Source organism: Phacochoerus africanus, chromosome 2 (assembly GCF_016906955.1).
Source record: "Phacochoerus africanus isolate WHEZ1 chromosome 2, ROS_Pafr_v1, whole genome shotgun sequence".
Classification (NCBI taxonomy): Eukaryota; Metazoa; Chordata; class Mammalia; order Artiodactyla; family Suidae; genus Phacochoerus; species Phacochoerus africanus.
In genome coordinates this window covers 72706586-72728982 of record NC_062545.1, presented here as the reverse complement: position 1 = coordinate 72728982, position 22397 = coordinate 72706586, and the positions used below count along the sequence as shown (strand labels likewise).

General features: G+C 43.3%; 2 protein-coding genes and 1 long non-coding RNA gene across 6 annotated transcripts in view; 2 read left to right on the top strand and 1 right to left on the bottom strand.

The window, feature by feature from the left end:
• RTN4IP1 (reticulon 4 interacting protein 1) overlaps positions 1–1022 on the top strand; it is a 50033-nt gene extending 49011 nt beyond the window's left edge. For all 4 annotated transcript variants that reach the window (XM_047761860.1, XM_047761833.1, XM_047761853.1 and 1 more), the window contains one exon: positions 894–1022. In XM_047761860.1, coding sequence (XP_047617816.1) covers positions 894–1001 — 108 coding nt within the window. In that variant the 3' untranslated portion in view covers positions 1002–1022. The remainder of the gene's footprint in view (positions 1–893) is intronic.
• Positions 1023–3527: 2505 nt separating this feature from the next.
• The window catches only part of LOC125116513 (beta/gamma crystallin domain-containing protein 1-like), a 63372-nt gene continuing 44502 nt past the window's right edge, over positions 3528–22397 (bottom strand). Inside the window, exons 12-20 of the mRNA XM_047761794.1 lie at positions 19530–19656; positions 19299–19331; positions 18249–18361; positions 16556–16685; positions 13006–13145; positions 11320–11443; positions 10775–10933; positions 8709–8871; positions 3528–4225 (exon numbers count right to left, since the gene is read on the bottom strand). Coding sequence (XP_047617750.1) covers positions 4137–4225; positions 8709–8871; positions 10775–10933; positions 11320–11443; positions 13006–13145; positions 16556–16685; positions 18249–18361; positions 19299–19331; positions 19530–19656 — 1078 coding nt within the window. The 3' untranslated portion in view covers positions 3528–4136. The remainder of the gene's footprint in view (positions 4226–8708; positions 8872–10774; positions 10934–11319; positions 11444–13005; positions 13146–16555; positions 16686–18248; positions 18362–19298; positions 19332–19529; positions 19657–22397) is intronic.
• On the top strand, positions 16928–18503 carry LOC125116553 (uncharacterized). Its single transcript, XR_007132366.1, has 2 exons — positions 16928–17492; positions 18211–18503. It is a non-coding gene; the product is annotated as an uncharacterized LOC125116553 (long non-coding RNA).

The window sequence follows — 22397 nt, the reverse complement described above, 5'->3', positions numbered from 1 at the left end:
TAAATTCCACGGCTTAGCAAAGCCCCCGGCAGCACTAGTCAGGGATGGGCCCAAAGAGCCCACTTAAGACTTTTGCTTCCCAATTATCTTACTGGTTTTCACCCAAGCGACATTTATTTATTTATTTATTTACTTATTGTCTTTTTGTCTTTTGAGGGCCACACCCGTGGCACATGGAGGTTCCCAGGCTAAGGGTCTAACGGGAGCTGTAGCTGCTGGCCTACACCACAGCCACAGCAATGCCAGATCTGAGCCGGGTCTGCAACCTACACCACAGCTCACAGCAACGCCAGATCCTTAACCCACTGAGCAAGGCCAGGGATTGAACCCACAACCTCATGGTTCCTAGTCGCATTCATTGCTGCGCCACAATGGGAACTCTGCAAGTGACATTAAGCTCCTGCTGTGTGCTAATATTGTGCTGGGTGCCATGGGGCAAACAGAAGAAGTGGCCTATACCACAGGTACACTAAGCTTTGGGTGAGTCTGGCAGGTCGGCTGAGCCCTGGGCCTGGAGCAGGTGGAGGCCACAGAGAGGCATGTATATCCCACGTGTAGACGACGACAGGTCACCCGCCTTTGGTGACGCAGGGAGACCAAGGAGGCCTGAGGCTGGGAAGGGCTATGGAAGGGCTCCGAGTAGGAGAGTGACATGACCAGCATAGAGCAGGAGTGAGGCTGATGGTCGGGCTGGGCTGAGTCACAGAGGAGATGCAAAGAGGCAGGAGGAGGGATAGTGGCGTGGCCCTGAACTCCTCACCTGGGGGCCACCCACAGACCTGAGAGCGCCGGCCGGGGCTGATGCTGTGAAGAAACTAATTACGAATGTGGTTCTACCTTGAATCATGTAGGCTTTCTTACCCACTTGGTCAACCTCTTCTTATGTCTTTCAGATTCAACCAGTTATTGAAAAAACCTTTCCATTTTCTAAAGTCCCAGAAGCCTTTCTGAAGGTAGAAAGAGGCCACGCACGAGGAAAGACCGTCATTAAGGTCGTTTAAATAAACACTCAGTTTGGCGATTGTTGGCTTTTGTTTGGCGAGTGCCCGCCGGCCCTTTCCAGATTAGGCTGTAAGTTCCAGGAGGTAAATGTCAAGAACACACACCTTTTTGCCAGTAATTTCCCATCTTCTGAATTGAGCAGAAACTGTTTTTACAGCCAGGCTATCACCTCTGCCCGGCGGGGGCGGGGGCTTGCCCATGTCACCTGCCCTGACACAGCCATGCACTCCTGTTAGCCGAGGTCCTCTGAGCCAAGTTCAAGGGATACACACATAAGTGAGAACACAATGTGGAAATACCTGCATTTGGACTTGTCCATACAGTCAAAGTTGCCTATTGTTTTTTCAAACTGTTCTTTCACAGAAGATTTGCGAATTGTTACGGCAGCTTCTGTTCTAGTAGTACTCAAACTGTTTTATCATATGGATGGTATCATCGTAAGGTGAGAGATTAAAACTTTGAGCGTGTGGGTGGACAGGAGCATGAAGAAGAGATTAAAGCTAAGTCCTTCTTAGACTCATCAATGGGCACTTTTCAGACTGGTCAAGGTTTTCTTTGATTTTTACTCCTCTGCCAATAGCCCCTTAGAGTTCTGAACCCCTCAGGGTCATATTTAAAAACCAGCCTGTGATCAGGTCACCCTTAGAAAATGAAAGGTGATGTTAAAAATTTCTAACTTTTAAAAACTCACTTTTTGGAGTTCCCGTCGTGGCTCAGTGGTTAACAAATCTGACTAGGAACCATGAGATTGCAGGTTTGATCCCTGGCCTTGCTCAGTGGGTTAAGGATCCGGCGTTGCCATGAGCTGTGGTGTGGGTTGCAGACGCGGCTCAGATCTGGCGTGGCTGTGGCTGTGGTGTAGGCCAGAGGCTACAGCTCCAATTGGACCCCTAGCCTGGGAACCTCCATATGCTGCGGGTGCGGCCCTAGAAAAGGCAAAAAGACAAAAACAAAAAAACTCAGTTTTTGCATAAAGGCTAGTCTTCTCTCAACAATTGAAACATGCTCCTTTGGGGACTCTTCCATGGAAATTACCACCATTCCATTGGGGCCCAGAGTTCTCCAGTTTGACCTTAAATGTCTGTGTTTAGGTATCTTCGCCAATAAGCCTGTTGCAGCCTTTGAGTCTCTGTTCTGTGCCCATACTGGTAAGCATCTGTTTCCTGCTGTGCCCATCCCTGTCATTGTACCGCAGATGCTGGCATTTCGCTTCTAAAGCAGACCTATTTGAGTAGCTTTCTACCTACTTCCTTCCTGCTGGCCGTCATTTGGTAGTGTTGGAGGAGGGCTTGTCTCTAAAACTGCTCTGCTCACCGATACAAATTTACCTCCAAAGAAAGTTTTTCCAGTTGTGAATACAGCCGCTTTGGACTCCCAATCTCAGCTCCTTTTCCTCCAGGCCTCCCGGATGCTCATGAGGCCCTGGCTCTTGAGGGATGACCTCACTCACCCTCATGTCCACTGAGCCTGGAAAGTCGAAAGTCTTCTCCTGCCGCTATTCCTGCGCCCCTGAAACCCGCCTCATCCTCATCAGACATTTGTTTCGCATCTGCCCGCTGATCCTCTTTGAAGTGTTAGGAGGGCTACTGAATGGACTCTATCAGATCTCATCACTGCCATTTAACCAGAAACAAGTTTATCCCGGAGATCAATGCAGCAGAGGCTAGACGGTCTCACCCCCCTGTACTGCAGTGACATGCACAAGGGCCGAAGAACAGGACAGACGTGGTGGCTGCTGGGCATGTGCAAACAGTCTTTTAAAGCTGAAGATAAACTACTCTGCTGACATAACTGCCCACCACAGACTCTAGAGGAGCAGTTTTAGAATTGGAAACATACTGGAACGGAAGAAAAGGAAACAAGATTTGTTCTACCTGTGACAAGAGCACTGTCAGGGTGACAAGGACAACGCAATGAGGACAGAAAGAAGAAAAGTGTATTCAAGGAACGCTTAGCAGTTTTGTTCAAACTAGAATCATGATTTGAACAGCACCAACTGGGCCCGGCACATGTGCCAGCAGCAGCTAAACATTTTCAGTTTTCATCGAAGTACCTGCTGCATTTTTGAGTTCCCAGTTCTATGATCTGGCTGACAAGGATTGCTTAAGGCCTCCTTCCTTTACTTCCTGGAGAGAACTGCTGGTCATCCTCTTGAGGCTTCCACACCACTCAGCACTGAGTGACATGAGGCTGTCTGCCAGCGGTCACCCCAGGCGCAGGGCTGTGGAGCCTCACGGGGGAGGCAGCCCACGTAGGCCTCATGCTGGTGCAGCAGGACAGGAGGGCAGAACATGGGGCCAAAAGACTCAAGTTTAGCAAAGGCCTGCGGAGCACTGCTTTAGAGCTAGCTGTAGACGAGTGAGAATGGGCTGATAAATTAGGTCTTGGTAATAACTGTGTTTCAGTGGGATCTGCAAGAAAAGCATTCAACAACACTCAAGCGTGACATCCTAGAGAGCAGCCCACGGGTGAGGTAAACATAATCCCGATCCTGCTAGTAAATGTTAACAGACAGGGACATGAAATCTTTGTAAATTTACTGATTTTTTAATATTAGCAGAAACATTTTGTCTGTACTTAGTTCCTTAAAATACGTCTGAATAGATAAAGTTCTCCCCACTTCTCTATACGTTGTCATTATTGAGTCCAGAAAACAGAAGGTCAGGGACCAAAATTACAGGCCTAATGAATTATTTCTTCTCAGATGCTCAACAGTCTTCGATCTCACACGCTTCTGTCCTTCCCTTTCAAGAGCGCAGAACTTGTGGGTCCACAGAATCGGTAAGGTTGGTCCTGTTCGCGCCTCCATCTTTGGAAATAATCTAAAATGTACATAGCCTTAAAGTCTCGGTATAACTTTTAAAAACTCCCTAGGGCTGCTAAGGAGGCAACCTGTTTAAGCAGCTACTGAACCGAAATGAAAGGCAAGAAGGAGAGGAGGACAAACAATGGTTTAAAAGGATTACAGTCTTGTGAGCAGATGAGCGGTCATCCTGGTCACGGCAGCCTGACTCGAGAGAATCCAGAGCTGTTGAAGGAGCAGGTCCACCTTCTTCTTGGTGCTTTTTCTTTTTTTAAAAATAAGGTAGCTGGAAGACCTCCGGAAATCCTCCTCCTGCATTCTTCATTCAGGTCTATAGGACCATGGCTTCCCACTCTTGTGTTAACTTCTCTTTGTTGACAGAGTTAAGGATAAGGTGGTTTTGGTCATACTGAGAACCCCCTAAAAAAAAAAGGAAAATGAGAAAAGGAAATGTGCCCCTGTGAAGGGCTGGAACAGACACAGTTGATCACAACACCCATGTCCCATGAGTAACAAGGTGTAAAACTATGTGCCTCAAGGAAAGAAAGCAGGGAGCAGGCCCAGAAACGGACCCGAGTGCAAAGAGGCACACGCGCTGCGGGGCAAGGGGCTGAAGCCACACCGTATGGTGCCAGCGGCTCCACCCGCATGTCCAACCTCCTGGGCCTCCTTTTCCTACTCAAGTCCTAAAAGCTCCCATCGTCACTCTTAGAATCTAGAGAAGGGAAAAGGAACAAAGAGACTGGGTCACAGATGCAGTGTGGAATCGTGGACTTGAGATACCAGTGAGGCAAAAGCAGGCAGGCCTTAGCAGTGGAATGTTGTCAGGTGGGACCAGTCCTGTGTGAACAATGACACATGGTTCTATCAGGTCAAGGGGGAGGTCTGAAGGACACCCGGGAGACAGGGCAGCACTTCCACTTCTGGGAACCCATGGACAGTGGTGTGTGTGTGTGTGTGTCTGGCAACCCATCGACAGTGGTGTGTGTGTGTGTACATATATATTATTTGTTTTTTGCTATTTTAGGGCTGCACTCACAGCATATGGAGGTTCCCAAGCTAAGGGTTGAATCGGAGCTATACCCACCAGCCTACACCAACAGCCACAGCATCGTGGAATCCGAGCCCCATCTGGGACCTACACCACAGCTCATAGCAATGCCGGATCCTTAACCCACTTAGCAAGGCCAGGGATCAAACCTGAAACTTCATGGTTCCTAGTCAGATTCACTTCCGATGTGCCACAACGGGAACTCTAACAGTGGTGTGTAAAAATCCATAGCATTTAAGATGCTGAGTTCCACTGCACTGTAAAACCAGTAGGCTTTCTGTGAACTCCCTCTCACGAGAATATTTTCTAAGGGTGCCAACTAATATTTCAGACACTTAAGTATTAAAAAATAGCCTCATAGCCTCTTCTTTCAATGGAGAAGCATCATTAACAAAAGGAAGACTCATCTGACTTTTTCCAGTGCAGAATAAACATCCTTTCAGATCTCTTAGCCTTTTCAGCATAAGCCTCTTACCAACGTTATATACCAATGAGTCCATCAAAATACAAATCTGTTTACCTATTATGCAGGGTAAGTATGACTGGCATTCAAATCATACGGCAGCTTTAAGCCAAGAGGAATTAAACATTCTCTTAAAGCATTTATAAAACATTTAAAAGGTCTGGCCTTCCCATCGTGGCTCAGCAGTGACAAATCTGACTGGTAAGCATCCATGAGGATTCAGGTTTCATCCTTGGCCTTGATCAGTGGGTTGAGGATCTGGCGTTACTGTGAGCTGCAGTGTAGGTCGCAGACAGGGCTCAGACCCTGCGCTGCTGTGGCTGTGATGTAAGCCAGCAGCTGTAGCTCTGACTCAACCCCTAGCCTGGGAAACTCCATATGCCATGGGTGTGGCCCTAAATAGCAAAAACCAAGCAAACAAAAAAACTAAAAGATCTGAAGACTTACACAGTAGATTTGGGTGGCAGAGAAGATCGCCTCTTCTGCCCTCTTATAAGAACTGGTTTGTCATCATTGATAGGTAGAGGACAGAAGATAAGAGCAAAGTGCCCTGGGCCTTTTATGTGTAAGTTTGCAATGGAAAAAAGTTTACCACCATCAGCAAACCTCGCCACCTCCATCGACACACACACACACACACACACACACACACACACACACACACGGTATAGTCCACTGAGATTTCAGAAAGTATTAAGGTCACAATCTCTTTTTTCATTCTAGAAAATTATAGTATCTTAAAACATAACTTCTGTGTATATTACATCATAATTCTAATTAGAGTCATAAAGACTAGAAAAGTTCTTGAAATAAACTGATTCATTCTTCTGCCTTTGGGGAGAATTAAAATCATCCCAGACTTGATGTTTTTAAAGTGAGCATGAATCAGCTTCCAACTGTTGTCATAGTGTCTGTGGTCTGGAACAATACACGGATGTCACCAAAACTCCAGGAGATAAGTCAGAAGAAAGATATTTGGTCTAATAAATCTCGGGGCAATGTTAATAGGTAACAGATGGTCCACAGCTATAGCTAAGGAAAGTCATGGTCTCCTATTATGCCCTGAAGAGAGAGACATAGCTCTCCTACAGTGTACAGTGAGATGTGCAGCACTACCCCTCATGTCCACAAGATGGCATCATCCTCCCACATCCTGAGACATTTAAATCCAGTGTAACAGATCTATGGAAAGGTCACAAACATATAGAACAGCCTCCTTATTCCAGTGGTACTGAACTAATTTACGGTGCATGTTAGGAAGTGACCTTGGAGCTTTAAAGCAAAACCCTAAGGAGGAAGCTCCTAGAGTCCCATAGTTCTTGTCAGAGACAAGACTAGAACCCAGGTAATCCTTACTACCCGTGTAGCAAGTGGTGGGGAAATCGTCTCTGCTTGGAGCTTATAGAATGTAAGCTCTCTTAAGCCAAGGTAGTATCTTTTTTTTTCACTTTGATACCTGCCAGCACAGGGCCAGCCACAGAGTAGGTACACAATAAATACATGTGGAAAGAATAAAAGAAGTGTTCTGAGAAACTAATTCATAAGGATTACAATGACCTTAACCCTGGACACAGGAAATTGGTCACATTTATAAGAAACATGAATCCATGTTTTCCCCCAAACCCATTGTTTCCAATTTAGTCACATTTCTTTGGCTTCTCTGGAGGTTTTGAAACTCTTGTATTGTACAGACTGAGGAGGTCCAGTTCAAGCTGATCAGAGTTTAAGGTGTTAGATAGTTCGCACCTCAGGTTGCTCATCTATAAAATGGGTTTCCTACTTGTATACATACTGCAGATCGGCTGTGCTAGTGTATACACTAAAGGACGTGTCACATCCAGGGGCGCTGCCTGCCTTTTATACAGTGTCTGACGTGAGGCTGTCCAGCCTGGAGTCAGACACTGCTCAGTGCTGCTCCCTACATGGAGCGTCAGGCTTGTGCTCAGTTAGCTTAGTAACTTGCCTTCAAGCACCCTTCTGCTCCTCAGGTTCTTTGTGAGTTCTAATCCCATTGGTAAGTGGGCTGGCCACTCTTCCCCTCTTGACCATCTTCTAGAAGTGACTATTCAGGCTTATTCTCCATTTTTCAGAAAAGCCACTTTAAAGCCAGGTTGCAGATGTTTCTTTACCCCCTATCTTAATTTTAAATGACAGCCTTGGCCCAGAGCCCTGACTCAAGTAAAACTGAGCCAACTTTCGAGCCATGATTTAAAATGGTGTGTATGGTACATTATGGTTTCACTAAATTTATAAACATAACCACACAGATAGGGAATAGAGTGTCTCCATTAATAATTTAAAGCAAAATCCCCCATGTGACATGAATAAAACACTGTCTTTGTTTGCCTGTCAGTAGCAACAATCCTTCCCTGTATTCCCATGTCTACATTAGAAGGTCAGTTTTGTTCTACATTGTTTTTAAATTTTAATCATTAGTTCTAGCCAGGCAGTATGGTCATTACCTGGGAACTTATTAGATAGGCAGATTCTCGGGTTCTACCTGAGAACCTAAATCAGAACCTCTGAGGCTGGGGCCCAGCAGTCTGTTTTAACAAGCCTTCCAGGGGAACCACTGGCCTAAATTTATTTGTTCTTCCCCAGGCACCACCAATCAGCTGGCCCCACGTTAACTTTACTGAACAAGTGTTCAGTTGAAATCCTTTTTTTTTTTTTTTTTTAATTTTTTGTCTTTTTCTAGGGCCGCACCCGAGGCATATGGAGGTTCCTAGGCTAGGGGTCTAATCTGAGCTGTAGCCACCGGCCTACACCAGAGCCACAGCAACGCTGGATCCAAGCCATGTCTGCGACCTACACGACAGCTTACGGCCACGCCAGATTCTTAACCCACTGAGCGAGGCCAGGGATCGAACCCGCAACCTCATGGTTCCTAGTTAGATTTGTTAACCACTGACCCATGACAGGAAGTCCCCCAGTTGAAATCTTTGGGGCTGTGTTGTTTGTCTTCATTCCTTTTCAGCCTTAGGTCATTGCAATGAAAGGTTATATGCATATACATGAGAATTACCAACTCTAATGACTTGGTAAGATCGTAGCCTTTTAACATGATTTGTTTAATGTAGTTATAATAAAACGGATGGTTTAAAGTGGGCCCCACATCTGGATTCTACCTCATCTCTTATGGGTATGAAGTGGTGGCCAAACTGCTTAACAACTCTGAGCCTCAGTTTTGGGGCTGTAAAGTTGGGGGAGGAGGGCTAACACAGGCCTCTTCAGGCTGCTGTAAGACCACAAGAGAGAAAATGCAGGTCCAGTGTCTAGCACAGTAAGGGGCACTTACTATTAATAGTACACCCATCATGGTCAAAAGTAAAGGAGAACTTTTAGTTAACTAAAGACACAACAAAGAAAATGAAGGAAACAATCCTTACCTTTGACATCTAAAACTAAATTTGGCTTCAGCTTGCTATAGATCCTGCCGTCCGGCTTCATGCTCCAGAACTGACTGTCAACGTTCTGTTCCAGCGCCAGGCCCAGTTTAGAGCCGGAGGTTACGAGGCTCCCCACGATGGTCAGGCAGCAGTCTTCTGCTATCTGCTCCATGGGAAAGAAAAGGCATCTGAGAGATGGATGGATACACATTCAAGTACCCCTGTAAACAGCTCCCTCTTTATGCTGATTTTTAAAGTTATTTTTAAAGCTTCCTAGCTTCATTTACCCCACATGAGATGTGTCTCCTTCTAGCCGGGGCAACTGGAGTCAAACAACAAATTTGTATGCCTTTCATTTCAGATGACACGAGTAATGGAAAGTTCTCAGTTCTTGCGTGTGTGTGTGTCTGTGTGTTTATGGTCGCACCCGCGGCATATGGAAGTTCCCAGGCTAGGGGTCAAATCAGAGCTATAACTGCCAGCCTACGCCACAGCAACACCAGATCTGAGCTGTGTCTATGACCTATACCACAGTTCATGGCAACACTGGATCCTTAACCCACTGAGCAAGGCCAGGGATCGAACCTGTGTCCTCATGGATACTAGTCAGATTCATTTCCCCTGAGCCATGATGGGAACTCCGAAAGTTCTCAATTCCTGACCATTGTAAGAGACTTGTACCCTCTGAGGTGCTCTGCCTTATTAGTAAGGGAAGCCGAAGAAGGTTAAAAGTACCCATCATGATATTTTTTCCCTCCAAGAAATGACTGATCTGAGGCCGTGTCTGCAGCTAAATCGTCCCCTGACAAATCCACTCTCACTCAGCCTGACCCCTCCAGAATATGACTGCATCTCTAATTGTGAAGGCTGTTTAGCACTGAAGTTGCGAGAGGGGCATTTTATCATTTGAAAAGTTAAAATTCCGTTTAATAATTTCTCTTGTCTTCCTTCATGAGAAATGTCTAAAATTTTCTAAAAAGGCGTGCTATGCTACTATACAAAGAGAAAACACAAATGCAGTAGGGTATGTTCTAATTCTATGGGTCCTTCTATGAAGTGTATCCGCCCGTAATACATCAATGAGGTATGGCTGTCCTGTTCACATGACATGAACACGTACTGCTATAGAAAATGCTCTGCCAAGCGTACTGTTCTCTATTGAGACAACAGGGTTGGGACAACCTAGGACACTTTACTTTTTCTCACTGACCTACCAAATTCAGAGCTGTTAAATAATGTCACTGAAAGTTTCATTAGAAATGATCACTGAAAAGCACCATTTTCTTACGATAACACAAAGGCAAAAGTCGGCTTGTGCTGTGCTTCTGCAGGGTATGTCCCTCCGTTTCTCCTGCTGTTTCTTCTAGGCATGTTTAAATAGTCCTTCTGTTTACTGAAAGGATGATTCTGCCTCAAGCACAACAGACCCATTTAACAAGTTGTATTTCCTTTCACAAAGCTGTATGCCGTCTGCTGACTCATGGGGCCCCAAGATTTTAAAAAATCAGGAGCAGTCAAGCCCATAAAGTCAAAGAGTTAAAAAGAGTATCTACAATAGAAGCATGAGCTACTCTCATAAAATCTTACTACACCCAGCTTTTAAATGTGTGTTATGGTGAGAGTGATAGGAGGGAGAGGGGCCATTTTCCGTTTTACGGGGTATGACGATTAGGAAATGGATTGTGTATGGATTGTGTTGTACAGTGATTGTGGGGTTTTGGATTGCCCTGCAAAACGGAAACCAACCAAGGGTGAGGTGTGTTGATAATGACGGGGCTTCTAAGTTTACCTCTGTGACAGGTGGCTTACGGAAAAAAGGGAGAGTGACAGAGATGCTTCCTTTCTCTCTGATAGTATAAAAAATCAAGTACAAATATAAAGACTCTATCTTGGATCAGTGCTAAATTTACCTCCCTTTTTAAGTTCCTAGACTGCGTCTATCAGCTAAGAAGTATTTTCATGGAGAATCTTCCAGAGTATTTTTGAAAGTGCTCCAGGAATCATAAAGTAGCCTCTACTTGAAGAAAGATGCTACTGCAGACCCCTGTCTAGTCTAAAAGGCTCACCCTGCATTTGATGCATCCTTCCTGATAAATCCAAATCTGATCATCAGCACCAACATCCTCCATGACCTGTATTCTGAGAAGCTTCAGATCCTCTAAGTTTCCATTGGTCGACATGAATAATCCCGTTGCCTTATTTCGAAGTCTGAAATAAATTCGTTTCTAGAAGACAGAAACCCCAGCAACAGCCATGGAACAAGCTGTACTTGAGAAGCATCAACAAACATCAACAGCAGGGCAGAATCCAGGTGAGACTGGATGAAGGATGACTGCCACACCCAAGAGTGTCTGTGGCTTCAGTGTTTTCTCAATGGAAGAGGCTGACAGAATTTCAAAGTGCCCGGTGCCAGGATCCAGCCTATGGACAACCCAGGGCTTGTTTCCATGTCAAGTGAGAACACTTCTGAAAGCAGCCGTATTTCTGAGCCCCAGAAACACAGCCCCAATTCAGAAATTCTCAGGGTGTGTGAGGGAAGAAGGGGTGAGGCCAATTTCAGACTAAAAGGTGATTACATTTACGCAAAGAATTTCAGAGAAGAAGAAAATACCTGAGGAAAAGGTCGTAGAGAACCTATTTGATGACAACCACTGAATTCATACCAGTTAGGTACTTCTGCTGGTGACAGCAGGAACTGTCGACCCCTGTAATTGCCATATTCATAAGTGACCCATCTGGAAAAAAGCGAGAACCACAGTAAGGGGCAGCGTCTAGGTGACAGCTGGGCTCCAATTCTATTTTCAGAATGCTTTGATTTTTAGACTGAGCTTTTTATATTTAAAATATACAGTGGAGGATAAAAAAGGAAACTACCTTATTTTCAAATCCAGTTACAACACCCATTTCTTTACAAAAAGGAAATTCATGGTACCTGAGTACCATGAATACCCAAAAGTTCCATTCTTGAAAAGAAATAGATAAGTTTTTTTCCTCCAATAAGGCAATGAACCAGAGATAGTCTCCTAGCAGGACAGCACAGTACCTCCTGTGAGTTTTACATAAAACATCCTCAGTTGTAATAATGGACCTACTTTTTTATTTTTATTTATTTATGTCTTTTTAGGGTCACACCCATGGCACATGGAAGTTCCTGGGGTCATTTCAGAGCTGCAGCTGTTGGCTACGCCAGAGCCACAGCAACGCAGGATCCCAGCCACGTCTGTGACCTACACCACAGCTCATGGCAACACCGGATCCTTAACCCACTGAGCAAGGCAAGGGATCAAACCTGCGTCCTCATAGACACTAGTCGGGTTCATTACCAATGGACCTTTATTTAAATGGCTAATATTTACAAAGTTCTTAGTGTGTCGCACATGGTAAGTACTATATAAAGGTTAGATAAATATATGTAATAAATTCTTGTTTAATACAAGCGTAATCTTCCTCAATCCAGAAAACCGCTAAAGAGACTCAGGTCTCTTCCAGCCAGACACGCTGTGGGCTGCAGCGCAGACTGGATGCCGGCAATGCAGTAGCCTTCCCCTCTGATAATTACATCAAGGAAAAATGTTCTCTAATTTTAATCCTGAAATTCCAAAAAGTTAGTATCTTATCCACTTTATTATAAAAACAATAGTAATTCAAACATGTTGGGAAAAATCCGTGGATAATTCTACCACCCTAATAATCTGTATTTGTTTTTTAAGTAATAACTACAGTCCCTCCAACATGTGGTGCATACAGATGGACTAAACCTACTGATTTTGTGAGTGAAAGAAAAAATACTTTCTTAGAAACATATTGAGAATCCTTACTCATTTTTACATCTTAATTTCGGACTTATTCAAAACTGAGAAAAATCTTCCTGCATTGACCTTTAATCATTTTGCACAGCATCTGCTGGTCACTCCTGCTAAAGCAAAATCCCAGCCCTTCCTCCAAAATCAAAGGACCTGGTCTTTCAAGGGATAAGAAAAATAAGTTCTCCTCCCTACTTGCTAAAAAAGTGCTCAATAGATTTATTTATTTAGCGCTAGTTTGCTAAAGTGTTCACCTAGGAACTTGGAGAATTGTTCCTTACCTTAAGTAAACTAAAAACCTAGGTGAAGAGATGATGCCCACACATGGCTTTTCCCAGTGGGAAAGTCTACTACGGGGAGCATAAATACTGACCCTTACAGAAAATAAGGGGTTATATGTCAGTTGGGTTAAGGTAACCTAGCAGAGAAAGAAATATGATGAAACAATTTTTAAAATCTATTTTGTTGAGTAAACAAGTAGGTAACTCACTTACATGCCACCAATCACCTGAACTGAGCGGATGTGCGTATTGAATCCTAGGGATCGGAGGTTCACTATTTCTGTATTAAATTCAATCTTTTTTCCTTTGAAGTCTTCTCTTTCAAAAAGAATAATGGTTGGTTCAGAAAATTCCTGTTTAGGAATAAAAATAATAATAATTCAAACTTATGTGAAAATCATATTAATCTAAGGACAGAGCATAAGATCTGGCCTGCTTATAAACTCCCTTTCGCAGAAAGTCTGGGTGGTTATACACTCTGATGCTAAAGAGATGAAAGATGGAGGGCAAGAAGTTTTTCCATTGCATAGAAAGGCAGGTAAATACAAATAGTGTTTTACAGCAGGTGGAAAATATCCCAGGCATAAAGGAATCTGCATATATGCCTGGAATATCAATTCTAATGGCATTTATTTTCAACTCTGCTGTCTTTTTATTGAGATAAAGGAAAGGCTGGAAAACCAAGGGCATAAATGTCGAGAGTCAGGGGGCTGTGCTGACCTTTAGGGTCCAGGGGTAACTTGCCTAATAAAGGAACACTCCCTGTATGCACTTTCAAATACCTTTTTTTTGTGGGGGGAGCGGGATGTGGGGTGCGGGCGGCTGGCACGCCTGTGGCATGTAGAGGTTCCCAGGCTGAGGGTCGAATCAGAGCTACAGCCACCGGCCTACACCACAGCCACAGCAATGCTGGATCCGAGCCAAGTCTGCAACCTACACCACAGCTCAAGGCAACGCCAGATCCTTAACCCACTGAGCGAGGCCAGGGATCGAACCCACAACCTCATGGTTCCCAGTTGGATTCGTTTCCGCTGCGCCATGAGGGGAACTCCTCAAATACCCTTTTTTATTGTTGTTTTTAACTTTCAATTAGATGATTCTGTGTACTCCCAAACTTTCCTGTAGGAATTATTATTAGGAAGAGAGAAAAAAACAGGATGGAAGCCCCATGTTCAAAAGGTCATTTACTTTAAAGATGACAACAGGACAGGAGTCCACTGATTTTCAGAAAAATGAAAAGTTGGCAGCTTATGCTTGTTTTTCAAATTACAGACCCTTATGACCCTAGACTAAACTCTAATAATAATCCTAACATCGTAAATGATACATCAAAAATTGCCTAACTTGCTTAAAGTTTTGTGGCGAAGGTGTGGTACCTGACTGCTTCGTTTGTGCGGATGTGCCCTGACATGTAGAAAGATGTCACCAACCAGTAAACAGAGCAGATCAGTGTGCAGAGGTGGTTTGTATGGTCAAGAATTAGGTTGTATAAAACAAGAAGGAAATGACAAAAATTTGTAATTTTACTGCACTTAATTCTCTGAGATGGCATGCCAGAGACGTTCAAAGCACTCTAGTCTACTGACAAAAACCAAATGATTTTGAAGTATTAAGTCACAGTTAAGATATATATTGTTTTATTAATTTATTTATTTATTTATTGCTATTTAGGGCCACACCTGTGGCATATGGAGGTTCCCAGACTAGGGGTCGAATCAGAGCTACTGCTGCTGGCCTACCGCTGAGCCACAGCAAAGCCAGATCCAAGCCACGTCTGTGACCTACACCACAGCTCATGGCAACTGAGCAAGGCCAGGGATCGAACCTGCATCCTGACAGACACTAGTCGGTTTCTTTACTGCTGAGCCGCAATGGAACTCCACGACATATGTTCTTAATGGGGGTAAAATGTTCATTTTATCATAATCAAAACTTAGAACGTCTCTAAGTGTCAGAAGTGATGTGGGTACATGTGCTAAGTTCTGGCTGGAGGAAGGAATTCGGAAGTTTTGTTTTTGTTTTTGTCTTTTTTGCCTTTTCTAGGGCCGCTCTCACGGCATATGGAGGTTCCCAGGCTAGGGGTCTAATCAGAGCTGTCGCCTCTGGCCTACATCGGAGCCACAGCAACGTGGGATCCAAGCCATGTCTGCAACCTACACCACAGCTCACGGCAGCGCCAGATCCTTAACCCACTGAGCAAGGCCAGGGATCGAACCCGCAACCTCATGGTTCCTAGTCGGATTCATTAACCACTGCGCCATGACGGGAACTCCAGGAATTTGGACGTTTTATATCTGAAGTGGGTTTATTTTTTAAAATATATATATACTTGTAGCTAGCTTTAGAATTCCAAGCAGGTTAAATATCAAAATTTTAGACGTTTTATTATTTGTACACTAATGAATCTTACCCTATCATTCCATGTTTCAACGCTACTATTTTCACATCTCAAGGAAGGTCAATATTTTTGTTATTTGAACAGATAGGAGGAGATGAAAAAAGCCAACTCACATATGTTCTAACTTTAAAGCTAAAATCGCCAACTACATCTGTTTAAAGATTTTTATGAGAGATCAGCTACCAAAAACTAACAAGTATTTCCAAAACTGCCAGACACACCCCGACTTTAACATCTGAACATGATCTTGCAGTTTTGTTCTATTGAATATTGCTTTGTCTGCATTAAAATTAAAGATTCTGGTTAAAAAGCACTATAATCTGGATTAGCACATACATGATTAAACTGGGAGAAGTCATTTGATTGCAGATCTCTAAAACAACAGAGTGATCAATTTTAAAACGTTAGGTAATCTCTGGCAAATCAATAACAACAAAAGATACAGGAAACTAAAGAGCTGGGCAAAGGATATAAAGAGGCAATCCACTGAACAGAAAACCCAAATGACTAGCAAGGACATAAGAGTCTAACTCACCAACAGCGAAATGCAAATTAACGCAACAATGAGATAGTACTCTCTACCTCATTCTTTTCAACTGACAAAGTTAGAATGTCACAGAATACTCCGTGATGGCAATGATGCTGAAAACAGGAACCCACACACACTGTCAGCGACAATGTCAGGGGGTGGAATTTGGCGGTACTTAAGCTGCACATTCATGCACAGGAAGTCCACTGAATCCACTCTTTAATATGTATTCTCAAAAGACTCCCAGGTCGAGAGATGATACACAAATGAGGACTGAATAATGAAAATACAGTGATGGAATATGCGCATCCATTAGAAATCAATAAACTAGATGTACAGGCAGCATAATGGATGGCTCTTGAAAATTTTTAATGTTAAGTACTGAGTTATGTTTATAACACCATGAGAGCTATAGCATAACACTATATATAAATTAAAAGTCTAAATACGTATTTTTTTTAAAAAAAACATTCATTTCATAAGAATATCCAAGCTGTATCCCAAACACATAAGAACAGGTGCCTATAAAAGAGAAAGGAATGGAATCAGGGGCTAGGTAGGAGGTGGAAAAGAACAACACAGAGGGGCCTTGAACTAGCCCATGACGACTGCACCATGACTGACACAGCACTGCCCCTGAAGTCTGAGAAAACAGCAAACAAAAACAGTTTACTTTTTAAAGATCTGGAAAGAGACTAGGGTGGAAGGTTCTACATGCAGCTATTTCTCCTGCCTCCACCTTTGCCCTGAGGAAGTCTATTTGCCGGTTCCCTTGCTCTGACCGTCAGCAGTGACCGTACATCTCTCTAAGGCTATATTCACCCCGACATACTTACAACGTCTATAAAACGCAGGGACTTGAACGTTGCTCCAGGCAGGCATCCCATCGCAGAGAGAGAAGGATAGTGGCCTTCCTCCAACACGTACTGATTACCAGAGAAGTTTTCTCCATCATATGCAACCCAGCTACGAGGGAAAAACCACACACATGGTCTCTATGTAATTTGGGTCTTCCTAGTCATGTAGCCTGATTTTTAGAGGTGGCCTGCTGGAAAATAACCACCACACTTATGGCTAACAATGTTCTTTCTTCAAAAACACCTGGATATATTGACTGTGTTTCACCTTGTGGCAAATTAATATTCATAAGTCAGTTGGTATCTCTGCATTTGGGAAATAGAACCTTTTTTTTTTTTTTTTTTTCCAAGAAATGATTCACACTTTCACCTCTCCGCCTTCCAGCACCCTTTCAACCTCTCATGGTGCCACGATGCTCCTGGCCACCTAAGGTGGTTTTGTCAAGCCCTTGAGTCTTTTCTCAATAATCCTTCAGCTGTCATAGCTAGTTGGTCGCCTGGATATACTGTTTTCCTCCCCAGATTCCTCCCTCACTCCTTTATCCTCACTTCCAACACCTCTGAGCTAGGCCCGGGGTCAAAACACCATTAGTGACTCAGACAAGTCACTCAGCTGCTCTCAGCCTCAGCATTATTGACAACGTGGTGATTTATGACGCTTTCACAGGAGAGGGGCGTCTTCGGGTTTGTTTTTGTTTCTTCAACTCAACACATACTTAATGAGGATGAACTGTGTGTCAGGTACTTTTCCATTTCTGGGGACAGACCAGAAGACAAAACAAAGTTCCTGCTATCTTGAAGTTTCCACCCTCCTGAGCGAAGATGACAATGAGTGAACAACTAAAAAGTACATGGCTGGCAGTGATAAATGAAGCAGTGATAAATGCGACAAAGAGGAACTGGGACAGGGGGGCAGGTATGTGCTAACCAACAGCAGAGCTTTATGTAAATCTATGGCTTTTTCCGCTTTGCAATGTCAACTGGCAGGATGGCGTGGTTTAGAAGAACTGTCTGATTAAAGGCACTCCTCCTCCTCCCCAACTCAATTCTTCATCCTCTTTGGCTTTGATTGCTCCGAGGGTTTTCTGATCTGTCCCCCTGACCTTGGTCTCCCCACTCTCTGAGGCTTTTGTATGACAACCACGTTCTGTGAAGCACTTTGAGCCCCTTGCCTTGCCTGTCTTCTGTTTCCTGTGGCATCTGCCTAAACTCAGAAGCCCAAGGGTTTCTTCACGACGACCTGACCCCAATATCCCTTCTTCCAAACCCACCTCCTCTTCCCCGACCCCCAGTACAGAGCCCTCCCAGCTAGAGAGGGCAGTGTGCTCCGGCTCAGCATCTCTACCTGCCTACCCTACTCTTAACCTGCCTGGAAAAACTACCTTGGCAGGTGCCTTACAGGGATCTAGAGTCCCTCTACAGACGGTGGAGAGGCCTAGAGAGCAGAGAACCTGGTCTGAATCCCACTGCACAACAAAGTGGAGATGCCCCGCTTCTCCCACCCACACTGACCACCAGTGCTATAAAATACACTTCGGCACTAACGTGGTCTTATACTATTGGGCGGTTTCATACCATGCCAAGCACCTACACGTGTATTTACTTGCTGATGCATGAATGCTCTTTTTCCCCAGTGATTAGGCTCTGCCAGCTCGTCCACTGTTTGGCTTACCTGCCTCCCAAAACTCTGCACGACTGGGTGGAAAATGAATCATCAATTTGACTGGTGGTTTCTTCAAAATGTTGACTGCGCCCTTGAAACTGTGGTTCCGAAAACAAGTGAATCTGTGAAAAAGTAAACAGAAACGCATCAAATTATTTTCCTAAAAGCTGAATGAGCTAATGTATTTGAAACGATGACCACACATGACCTGCTACCTCTTGTTACAGTAACTGGTGCGAATTTAATAAATTCTTTAGTTTTCTACTTCTGTATTAATGGTCAATTAGAAATAGTTTGGCTGAACTCTTCATGACTGTTGAATTCAGTGACATCAAAGGACTGTCCAACAATAGAGGCAGCTTTCTACCTCTGTCGTAACACCCCATGTCGCAACAAGCTGTGAGGCCTTGTAAGGCTTTATTGTGGCCAAAAGTAATAGTTCACAGTTCTAACGTTTACAAGACACTGTGTTTTGGAAACATGTAGAGCAGTTTTCCTCCCTCTCAGTGGAAGCGCCCTGCTGACTTATTAGAATCATGTGTAGCCCAATAAAGGAGGCTACAGTGGTGTTTGTGCCTCCGTAATTACAGCTGTCTGAACACTTCCATTAAAGAGCCTAAATCATAAATTTAACACTTCAATGGTGTAGAGCGTCAGCATTCAAAAGGCTTAAGTGAGAGACCATTTAAAAGAGACCGTATAAAATCTTTACCTAATGCAGACACTGCAGATATGAAAATTCATTTTACTGTTTACTACAACAACTATATGCTATTGTTCGAAATATTAATCCTAGTGCATTAATGTTAACTCTGATTTAATGTAATGATATAAAATTCAACTTTACATAATAAGATTTGATAAGAAATATTTAGATGGGGCCAGTGGTATCAATTCAGCCTTACTGCAAACTTCAGTCTAATTTTAAGATACAGTTATGCTTTCAGGTGTAAAAGTGGGTAAAACTTAACAAAATGTCCCAAACGTAAGACATTTTACACATTTAGCTTTTCAATGAAAGGTCCCTAATTATGAAAAATAGAATATTTTTTAAGTTACCTGATTTCGTCTCCTTGGGCCAGTGAAAGAATCCTAAAAATTTTTTAAGGGAAGAGAAAAATGAGTAGAGCAGATATCTCGAAAGCTTTTTCTTCTAGGTCATTAACAATTGCCATTAAAAATAATCTCAATATAGTTTCTATAGCATTAAGTATTACATGTGCCAGAAGCATACATTAAGGAAATCTAGAATTCAGTTAAATATTCCTGTAGAAAAATACAAGTCCTTACCAAACATATGGGTTGAACAGAAGAGATTTTACAATTTTTGCCTCCCCAGTCTTCGAAACTGGTATAAAAGCCTTTATCCAATATATACTGTTCTCCCATGAAGTCCGGGTTTTCATAGGCTACCCATCTAAAGACACAAAGTCACCAACTTATTATGGTTCACAGTGTACATTTACAATAAAACTATCACACTCATTTGGGTAAATACGTATCATATAGCAACTTTCATTTGTTTCACTAATCAGTAATCTTAATTTTCCTGGTGATTCGTTAACCTTTTAGAAGCAGATAGATTTGTCTGTAGGACAAATCAAATTGGCAGGTGAAAGAGTATCTCTACATGAACCTTCTAGTGTTCTCACTTATCAGAGATCCTGTTCCCTGAGGAAGCTAGTGAGGATATTTCTATTTCTTTCTACTTCTATTCTAAGGAAAAGAATTGGACTTTTAAAAGGTACCTGTAAAAATTCTTTTTTTGTTGTTGTTGTTGTTGTTGTTGTTGTTGTTGTTGTTGTTGCTATTTCTTGGGCCGCTCCCATGGCACATGGAGGTTCCCAGGCTAGGGGTTGAATCGGAGCTGTAGCCACCGGCCTATGCCAGAGCCACAGCAACGCGGGATCCGAGCCGCGTCTGCAACCTACACCACAGCTCACGGCAACGCCGGATTGTTAACCCACTGAGCAAGGGCAGGGACCGAACCCGCAACCTCATGGTTCCTAGTCGGATTCATTAACCACTGCACCACAACGGGAACTCCTAAAAATTCTTTTAATACGCAAGTAAGAATTCTTTTTCTTATCAACGTTAAAATATCCTTCCAGAAAGATATTACAGGAAGCTATGTCTTTATTACACAACAAACCACACTTGGGGGAAAAAAAAGTTTACAGAAAATATGCTTTTTTTAAAAAAAAGACCATTAATACAGCTAAGTGACAAAAATTTCTTTCAGTCGGGATTTCCAACAGAACACAACTATGTTATTAGCAAAACTGAACAAACTCTCAGGAAACACTAAAAACAAATCTCTTTTGGAATTTTTTTTCATTATCTTTTTTAAGTGATCCATACTCACAGAGGAAAATCACCAAAACCAACTTATTAATGCTATTTCCTATCCAAAGATTAAAGTCTTCAAAGAGAAAGTTTTTCAGTTGTTATATTCAAACAATACTCAGTATTACCTCCTCAGTTCACTGCTTTACACTCATCCTCTGACAGCTTAAAGGAATAATACCTACATGCCTATATATAATGCTTAGAACTTTCTAAAATGTTTTCACATCTATTATCATATTTAATCTGCTAGGTATGTATCAGAGAAGAACACAGCTGACTCCATATTGGACCTATTCCTTTAAGCTTTAACCCCTGTGCTCTGTTGCCTATGCTTAGTCATGCTGACTCTGCACCTTGTAGAAGAATGTTGCCTATAGCCTAAAATATACATAACAGTCCATTCTTAAGGACTCTGACCTTCAAAGGTATACTCTTTTCCAATCATATAGGGGTAAAAAGTTGCAGAACAGAGTCACATCTGTCTTGCTGGAGGTTTACAGGAACACTATAAACCAGTCCTAGGGGGGGCAGCTGTAAGAACAAAAAGGATTCCGGCACCAAGAAGTTTACAACCATTACCCTCTCCCCTTTTAGTATAAAAGAAGCCTGAACTCTAACTCGGTCGGGTAAGATGATTCTTTGGGACACCATCTGCTCAGTCTGCTGGCTTTCTGAATAAAGTTGCTATTCCTTGCCCCAACACCTTGTCTCTCGATTTACCGGCCTGCTGTACAGCCAATGGTAAGAGCTTGGACTCAGTAATGGGAGGGTACTGGTTTTCACATTTTACAAAAGGGAAAACCTAAAGACACAGAAAAGTTAATTCATTTATCCATTCAACAAACTGTGGCCAGTTAACCACATGCTGGGAACTAGACTGGAACTAAGAACGAAAGATGAAAAAGACAAGATCCTTGCCCTCTAATGTTCACAGGTGGGTAAGAAGCTGCACATGGAATTATTTGCTGGTATCTGTTCCAAATGGGAAGTAAGCTGTCCAAGGTGACACAATCAGCTAGTGGCCAGAGATGAATGAACCCTTAACTAAGTCTCCTGAGGCTCACCCAGGCTCTGTGTACTTCATGACCCAAACGGCCAGATTCCCTGTAAACTTTCTTTTCGTTGACCGTTCCATTAAGCCATACCTACCACAGCCCACATACTTCATCATTAGAATAGACTATAATTTTACTATCTAAAGGGGTTGAGTTAAACAAAGTATAGTCATCACCTGGAACTGAACAGCCATCAAAGAGAAGAACACTGCAAAAATCTCAAGTATAAGCAGCTATGACACTAACATCTGTGGATTCCTTTCTACCCACGTGGATGGAGAAACTGCTGTTATCACCAATCACGGTCTCTTTCAGCGAACACCACTCTCCCACATCAGAACCTCAGAAGCAATTTTTAAATCCTATTCCTCAACACTGTGAGGTGAGAAGTTAGGAGGCCCAGTTCTAGGTGTGGTCACGACATGAACGTTCAGATATCACTAAATCTGTGAAAGTCTGTACCTTCACTTTTTTTTTTTTTTGGTCTTTCTGCCGTTTCTTGGGCCACTCCCGTGGCGTATGGAGGTTCCCAGGCTAGGGGTCGAATTGGAGCTACAGCAACTCAGGATCCGAGCCGCGTCTGCGACCTACACCACAGCTCACGGCAGCACCAGATCCTTAACCCACTGAGCAAGGCCAGGGATCGAACCTGCAACCTCATGGTTCCTAGTCAGATTCGTTAACCACTGCACCACGACAGGAACTCCTGTATCTTCACTTTTAACTCAGGGTGTTGACACAATCCCATTGCTGA